At 35.1% G+C, this 9,283-nt stretch overlaps 1 protein-coding gene across 1 annotated transcript; it reads right to left on the bottom strand.

Annotated features, from left to right (window-relative positions):
• Positions 1-7,734: 7,734 nt before the first annotated feature.
• Positions 7,735-8,556, bottom strand: LOC148572539 (uncharacterized). Its single transcript, XM_088507580.1, has 2 exons — positions 8,248-8,556; positions 7,735-8,139 (listed from the first exon to the last, which is right to left on the bottom strand). Exons 1-2 carry the CDS (start codon positions 8,554-8,556, stop codon positions 7,735-7,737), a joined length of 714 nt encoding a protein of 237 aa, XP_088363706.1.
• Between the last annotated feature and the right edge of the window lie 727 nt (positions 8,557-9,283).

Below are 9,283 nucleotides of genomic sequence, written 5' to 3'. Positions count from 1 at the left end.
AATTAAAAATTAAATGGGGGCTAAACTAAACAATTAGAGGCTTGGGAGGGGCCATTACCCTCTTTTCCATCCGCCACTGTTCTTTTTTTTCATGGTTTTATATTAAATTTTATGTTCTTTAATTTTTATCTTTCTTCTTCTTCATTGTATTCACAAATCTAATTTATATATCCGTAGATTCTTACAAAATAATAAATAAATAAATAATATGTTGTATTTATATTTTATTTATATTTTATTTTAATTAATAATTATTATTCATATATATTGTATATTTTTGTTAAAAAAATATTAGTTTAACAATATTTTAAAAATAAATATATTTAAAAAAGTGAAAAAAAGAATTTATTATAATAAAAAATAGATTTTATTTTTTAATAAAAATAAATTTTTTAATATATTTTTTATTTTTCATATTATCTGAGAATAAAAGTGCGAATATAAAATCTGATCCAATTCAATAAATTTAATGCGGATCAGATTGAGATTTTTGTTATATTTGATTCGATCTACAAATATTCATTTCTCTATAAATTTAATGCGGATCAGATTGAGATTTTTGTTATATTTGATTCGATCTATAAATATTCATTTCTCTGACTAATTAGAATAAAAGAGACATTAATTTTTTTTAGAACCTTTGGTTAAATTACATGTTTAGGTTGCATAGACTTGGTGTTACTTTGGATTGATTTATTTGAGCAGAAAAAATATTTTTTATAAAAAATAAAATATTTTTATTAAGTTTTAAACATGTTTAGATGCATTTTTAAGAAAAGTACTTTCATTAAAACAATATTTGCTTTTTCTAAAGCCAATAATATCTTATTTTTAAAAAATGTAGAAACAAAAAATATTTTTAATATTTAATTTTTTTTTAAAATTTATCTAAATCTAAAATAAATTTTCTCTATTAAAAAAAGATTTTTTAAATAAAAAAATATTTTTAAAAAACTATCCAAACATATATTTAATTTTGGTACCATTTGTATATATAAAGAATATTTAAAAATTAATAAAAAATAATTTAAAATAATTTATTTATATAATTTAATTCTTATTAGAATAATTAAATAATATGTGTTGAGTTTGAAAAAAGCAACAATAATAATTTGACTATGACTAATATTATAGTTTTAGATTGAAAGTCCAAACAATATTTGTGATGTGTGTGTTTTGTGCAAAAAACTAAAAACAGACCCAATTATAAAAATTAACATTCATTCTCTTCTTTAGCCTGTTATTATTGTGCTCTAAACTCTAACCAAACACTCACTTTTCTCTTCTGATTATTACCCACACGAATAACTTTAAATCAAAGTTAAAAAATTTCAAAAACAAGTAAAGAAAGAAAAGCTCAATTTATAATTCTATTAAAATGAAAAAGATAATCATCAAATTCAAACAACAAAGTAGAAGAAAAGTTAGACGTTAGTGCCAAAAGTAAAAATTAAATCAAATATTGAATCAAAAGAAAAATTAGTATAGTATTTTCGTCTTTGTGCTACTATTCTAGCTTGTTGAAGTTGCCTTCCTCCTGCATGCACCATTCGAGTAAGAAGAAGAAAATAAAGGTTGTGTATCTCTACTGTAAATTAAATGTCACAATTAAAATTTGGGGCCAAAGAATGAATTAATGGCTCAAATTGTTGAAACCAAAAGAAAAAGAAAGAAAAACAGCGAGGTAAGGATTCAAGCTAACTCTAATCACTGCTGTTATCCCATCTCTTATTTGTTTTTCTACTCTAAATTTTGAGAAGAAGAACAAAGCCAAATGTGTTTAACCAAGTTTAAGTTTTAAAAACTTTACTCTTATTTAAAAGGGTAAACGACTAGAAATTGGAACAAGGAGAATGAACACACTGTTTAAGTCTTATAATTTTTGAGCTTAACCTTTTTCTCTTTTATGGTTTTATATTGAATTTTTCATTTTCCAGTTTTTATCTTTCTTTGTTTTTTATCAATAGAAAAAGGCATTAGATATCAGTAAAAGCCGTTAAGAGAAAAGACAAAAAGAGTATTCATGGAGAAAAGTCAGAAAATTATTTCAACATCTTTTGTATATATTTCTGCTTTGTATTCATGATCTTGAAAGGATTCTCTTGTTATGTTAGGTGAACACTTAGTGGTTAAAAGTCTAGGCAGTGTACCTAGCCAAATTAAGATTAGGTAGAAGTTTGGTTTGTCCTAACAGATAGGATTGGGTATAGTTTTAGGAAATTGGTTATTGTAATATTTGTGAAAGATAGTGAAAATTCCACCACAGTTATGATGGAGAGTGGATGTAAGCCATATTGCATAAAATGGTTGAATCGGAATTCATTCAATATAAGACAAAATAAAATTATCTCCTGCATAATCAATCTAGCAGATGTCATAGCAACTCATAATGCTTAAAAATAACTTGTTTGCTCTATTCTTGATCAATCGATAAGAGACAAAATAAAATTATCTCTTGCAAACATTGCAAATTCAACAACAACACTAAGTTAAATCCAGTTTGAAATTAAAGTGAACAAATTTAAAAGAGGCCATAAATTCAACCCCTTCTCTAAATCAGTAAAAATATTTAATATTATATATAATAAATATGTAATTATAAACATTAAATCAAATTAAATAATTTTAAATTATTGTGTCCTTAATATTATTGTATACTATATAATCGATCTCCTAGTTTAAAGAAAAAATCCACATTATTTTTTAGAGAGTATAAGTTTTCCCGCTTTTCTTTTAATGCTTCAACTTGTTTGCCATTCTATAATATTTGATTGTTTTCAAACACACTTGGTGAAGAGCAATATTATTTTTTGGATGTTAAATTGTTAATTCTATAAAATTATGTAGAAATCAAATCAGTTTTTTTTTTTTTTTAACGATAGTTGGATTATTATGGATAATATTATGGAGGGATAAATATTGTTTTGGTCCCTCACATTGAGGGTTGGAATCGAATCCGTCCCTGGTGTATATTTTGATTTAAAATCATCCTTAAAGTCGTATTTGAATTTAAAATCATCATTTCTAATAAAATTTTTTAATTTATTCCTAAACTATCCCTATAATAAAAAAAATTATAAAATTAAAAAAAAAAAAAAAACGCGTTGGTTGGGAGGGGGAAGAAAAGGGTATACGAAGGGGGAGGGGAGGGAAAAGGGGAAGGAAAAAAGGGGAAGGGGGGATGGGGGGACGGCGCCGGCGGCGAAGAGAGTGAGAAGGGGAAGTGGAAGAAGCCGGAGAAGAAGAGGAAGAAAATGAAGGGGACGCGGGTTCGGGGTGAGGGAAAAGGGGGAGGGGGACGGCGGCGGCGAAGGGGGAACGGGGAAAGGACGCGGGGTGGGGTGGGGGGAAGGGGAGAGGGGGAGGAGGAGGGGGAAGGGGAAAGGGGGGAGGGGGACGGCGGCGCAAAGGGGGAAAGGACGCGGGGTGGGGGTGGGGGTGGGGGGAAGGGGAGAGGGGGAGGAGGAGGGGGACGGCGAGCCACTACCGTTGGAGTCCGCCTCGCTTCTACCGCCTCACGCCTCGCCGCCTCCGCGTCGCCGCCTCCGCATCGCCGCCTCACGTCGGCGCCTCCGCCTTGCTTCTGCCAACTCACGCCTCGCCTCCTCCGCCTCGCTTCTGCCGCCTCACGCCTCGCCGCCTTCGCCTCGCCGCTTCCGCCTCCGCCTCCGCCTCCACCTCACGCCTTGCTTCTGCTTTCTTGCTTTCTGTTTTTGTTTGGTGTTGTTTCTGTTTCTGTTTGGTGTTATTTTCTGCTTTTTTGGTGGTGGTCTTGGTGGTGGTGGTGGTGGTTGTGGTTGTGGTTGTGGTTGTGGTTGTGGTGTTGGTGTTAGTGTTGGTGGTGGTTGTGGTGGTGGTGTTGGTAGTGGTGAGGGTATTTTTGTCTAAAAAAATTAAAAGGACGATTTTAATACGAAAAAAAAACGTTAAGTATGATTCTAAATCGAAAATTACGTTGGGACAGTTTCGATTCCGATCCTCAACGTGAGGGACCAAAACAATACTTATCCCTATTATGGAATTTATTTATCTAAATATATTACATTTTTTGAACCAAAATTCTAGTTACATAACATTATATTTTTCTCTTTATTTTTTGAATTTTTCATCCCCCATTTTCTTTGCTCAATTGTTTCTTTTAAATAAATAAATACTAAATTTATAAATCATTAAATATATCTGTTAGAAGGAGTTTTTTTTCTAAAATTAGAAGTAAGACTCCAATTCGATAACTCTAGATAAGAATGAAAAGATTATGTCATTTGAGTTATAGCTTATTGGTATCTGTTAGAAATTTGTTAGATAGTTAATATAATCTTTTATTCTAGATTATATTATTTTAGTTATGTTGGGTTTAGTTAATTATTTTATTCTAATTGACTTAAATTAGTTAAATTTTTCTGACAAAATATCTATTTTTATGAATAATTAGTTAAGGTGTGACATTAATCTTAGGTTTTGAATACCTTGTATAAAAAAATTATATTGATTTTTTCGTCTGATTTATAATTAATGATGTCCGCATTATTAATGTTTTCAGAGTAAATAGTTTTTTTTTTTATTGCGGTTATACGTGAAGTGGGTTTTATCACAAAACATAATTTAAGTCATATATTTGTAGTGGAAGGTGTTTTAGCTTAGGTGAATTAATTATATTATGACACTTATCAATATTCTGACGTCATATTTCGTATTTTAGGGACTTTTTTTTTTCAAATACTTTGATCTTCGTTTTTGTCGAAAAATAACACTTTAAGATATAGACACATTTTACCAACTATAAAAGAATGTATGATCACATTTCAAGATGTGACAGAGTTAAATATTTTTTCTCCCGTGTATATCATGTGCATATAGATAACGACATACTTAACATGTATTTTTTTTTTAAACAAAGAAAAGCTCAACACACTAGAGTGGAGCGACACAAAAAAAAATTACTAGAAAAAGCTAAAAACAAAAGAAATTCACAGCGATTAATCCATTGTCATCTCTGATATTGTCATCAACAACCTCATGGATCAGCATCAGATCACTCTTTGAAGCTCACCACCGACCTCAATTTGATGTCCTCAACGCTACTTTTTTTTATTTTTAAATATTTTCGCATTTCGTTCCATCCAAATATTCCAAATTATTGCACAAAAGCCAACTAACCGTTTATTCTGCTCAACTTTTCTGCTAGGCTCTCCTATCCAACTCTTAAACAAGTCCTTGATTGTGCCCGGAACAACCCAAACTGTATCAAAGTATGTCAACCAAGCATACCACACCTGCCAAGTAAACTCACAACAGAGAAACAAATGATGAACAAATTCTACATCTTTTTTACACAAAACACAGGTATTATCATACACAAAACACATGTATTATCACTTAGATGACTGACACCTAGTCTACTCAGTCTCTCTTTGGTATTTACTCTTCCCACTAAGACAAACCATGCAAAGAGCTCAATTTTTGTCGGAACCAAGCCTCTCCAAATTGAGCTAGTAAAGTTGTAGCTTGTGACTTCCTCCGATACAGTTTCTGTCTGCAACACCTGCACAAAAGAGTTAGTAGAAAAAATACCTTTTTTTTTATCAAATTTTCACACCACGCTGTCCTCTCTACCAGGTGATAATTTAACTGGTCTTAGCCTTTCATGGAGTTGGTTGACGAGTGCCAACTCCCATTGAAACAATTCTCTCCTCCAAAGAAAATTCCATATCCACTCTAACCCATCCCAAAACCCACAATCCCCTATAACAGATCCTTGCTGGTTTGAAATAGAGAAAAGTCTCGAAAAATTCTCTTTCAATGGTCCACCTTGTAACCAATTATCCTCCCAAAAACGAGTTCTCCTCCCGTCCCTTGTTTCTATAGATAGCCCACTAAGAATTTTGTCTTTCACATGTTGCTCTTTTATCCTCAATTGATAGATATCTTTTCACGGACCTCCTCTTGTAGGTAGTAACTGATTTGCTAGCATTATATTTGGATTTAAGCAATTACACGAACATACAATCTTCTTCCACAACGAACAATCTTCCTTTAAAAATCGCCACCACCACTTAAACAGAAGTGCTATAATCCTAATTACAGCATCTCCCACTCCCAAGCCTCCTAACTTTTTTGGAGCCTGCACCAATTTCCATTTTACCAGAGGCATGCCATTATTACCATCCTCTTTGCTCCATAAAAAGTTCCTTTGCAACGCAATCAACTTCTCTGCTACTCCTTTTGGCATCTTATATAAGTTAAGATACTAGACTGGCAAGCTATTAAGCACAGACTTGATAAGAACTAACTTCCCATCTTTGTTAAGTATCTTTGCTTTCCACAGACCGAGTTTCTCTTCCACCTTGTCTATAATCGGTTTTCATGTCTTCACCAGTCGAGGATTTGCTCCTAAGGGTATTCCCAAGTATCTTACGGGTAGGACCGCTTCAGTACATCATAGTAGCCCACACATATTTGTCACCCACTCCGACTCACAATTAACGAAAATCAAATTCGATTTGTCAAAGTTGATACTTAGTCCAGACATGAGTTCAAAACATCGCAGGAGCCTCTTATAATTCAAGATTGTCTCAGTCTCTGGTGAGCAGAACAAAATAGTGTCGTTCGCAAACTGTAAATGTGACAGTTCTATTTTATCCCTCCCAACCAGCAGAGGAGATATACGTCCATTCCTGATAGCTTCTCCCACCATCCTATGTAATACGTCAACCACAAGAACAAACAGAAACAGAGATAGAGGATCCCCTTGTCTTAGGCCTCTCTCCATCTTGAACGGCTTGGACGGTGCCCCATTAATCAGAACCGACATAGAGGCTGTACTTACACATTCCTTTACACATGCTCTCCATCTATGTCCGAAACCCATCTTTTCTAACACAATATCAACTAAAGCTCCACCTAACCCTGTCATATGCCTTTTGAAAATCTAGCTTTATAATCGCCGCCTTCTTCTTACTCATCCTTAGCCACTGAATTGTTTCACATGCAATGAGAACACCGTCATGTATTTTTCGGCCCTTCATGAAAGCACTATGTGTCTCTTCCACTAGTCTTGGCATCATTGAACTCATCATTCTTACCAAAACCTTCTATATCACTTTGTACACACACTCAACCATGCTAATAGGCCTGAGGTCCTTGATCTCCTTGGTACCCACAAACTTTGGAGCTAGTGCCACCCAAGTTACATTCGCGTCCGTCGGTAATTTGGCGCTATGGAAGAAAGCTAATGCAGCTGCAGTGAATTCATGACCAATCTCATCCCAACACTTCTTAATGAAGTTCATGTTATACCCGTCATTACCTGGGGCTTTCGTCGACTCACAATCCCAAACAGCCTCTCTAATTTCCTCAGCATAAGGCATTACTTCTAATGCTGTAGCCTCATTTCCCTCTATCTTCATCACTAGTCCTTCCCGAAACCCAATCAACGGAGCATATTCTTGCCAATACAAATCATTATAAAACCCTCTGATCGCAACCTTTATTCTGGATTGATTCCGTACCAACCTCCCATGCAGTAAGAGCGCATCAATTCTGTTGTTCCTTCTACTAGCCGAGGCTACTTGATGGAAGTATCTAGTATTCTTATCTATATCCCTTGCATGTCGAGAACGAGACATCTGCTTCCAGTGAATTTCCTTCCGAATATACCATTTCTCGCAATATTTCACCAAAGCTTTGCGCCTAGCCTCCATTGTACCGTCATATGCGCCATTACTTACCATATCATCAATCTTTATTTATCTCATCCTCAAATCTCTTTATTCTACTATCCATGTCACCAAAGTTATCTCTATACCATCTTCTCAGAGGAGTCGTCAGTGCCTTTAGCTTGCTAGTGAATTGAACATCCCCTAAGTTTCTCCATTCCTCTTTCACCATTCTCAGAAAACCCTCATGTGTGAACCACACATCTAAACTTCTAAACGGTCTTGGGCCTCCCTTCACCCTTGTATCTTCCACAATCAGCGGACAATGATCTGATAGCACTCGAGGTCCACCTTTCAAACGAGTATCTAGAAGCGCTTCAATCCAATCTTCACTAACTAAAATCCTATCAATTCGGCTACATTGTCGGCCCCTAAACCATGTGTATTTACGGTCATTTAGAGGAAGATCCAACAACTGTATATCCTGTACCCAAAACTTAAACTCTTACACAGACATTGGTAACTGAATCACTCCTTTCCTTTCCTCCACTTGCAATATTTCATTGAAGTCCCCCATAAAGCAAAAAGGCACCAGACACAGTCCCACAATATAACTCAACTCCTCCCACATCACCAGCTTTTCAGCTCTCTCATGTGCTCCGTACACCAAATAAAACACACAACTAAAATTATTGTTAGTCATCACTCCCTCCATACACAGCCACCATTTTTCTTTATAGCAGTTATTCATTTTAAACGACATATCATCCCACATTAACAGTAAACCTCCAGAAGTACCTACTGATTCCACATATTCCCACCCCATCATGTCAGTTTCCCAAATATGTATAACATCAAATTTAGTCAATACTTGACGCTTAGTTTCAATCAATCCTAACATGTTTAATCTAAAACTCTTTTTCAATTCTTTTATCATTCTCAACTTTCCATCACCTCCTAACCCCCTAATATTCCAACAACTGTAAATCATTTAAAAATATTTTTACACATCTTGTTACAGTTCTTAGGTCTGCTTCTTCTTGCTTTCTCTTTTTGTTTTGCCAGCCTCCTCTTGTTTGTAATTTCTTCATTCTGTGCTTGAAGTATTGCCATGATATCCTCTTCTTCATTATGTAAAACTGCACCTAATTCCACGGCTAAAGCCCAATTTTTTCTATTCTCCTTCATTTGTTTCTCCCACTCCATCTTTTCATCAAACACCATGTTCTGATTCCCTTGGTTAGTTTCGGAGCCACCTTCCTCATGGTTACATTTTTTACCGTTTGCACAATGTTTCATGCAAGCTATCACTGTCTCTGGAATAATCTCACCTTCTTTGCCTTCTTTCTCTGCTGGATTGCAGTTTCTGTTGTTGTTTCGATTACCTTGCTCATTGGTTTCGCCATGGCACTCATCATCACTTAGCATTTCTACCGCACTGCCTCCCCCCACGTCAATCAGTCCCGCTCCTTGTTTCCCATCACCGAAGCTGTCGTGCATCCCGCAAACAGGCATTACTCATGGATCCTCCCTCTTTGGCTGGGCATGTTTCACCACACTTGTCACCATCACCATTTGACCTATGTTCCCTTTCCCCTGCGCGATGCTGTTCTGACGCGTGTCTTCAC

The sequence above is a fragment of the Arachis ipaensis genome, chromosome B3 (genome assembly GCF_059453495.1).
Source record: "Arachis ipaensis isolate K30076 ecotype BB chromosome B3, ASM5945349v1, whole genome shotgun sequence".
In the NCBI taxonomy this organism is placed as follows: domain Eukaryota; kingdom Viridiplantae; phylum Streptophyta; class Magnoliopsida; order Fabales; family Fabaceae; genus Arachis; species Arachis ipaensis.
The sequence above is the reverse complement of the archived record's forward strand: the minus strand, read 5'-3'. Positions and strand labels throughout refer to the sequence as shown.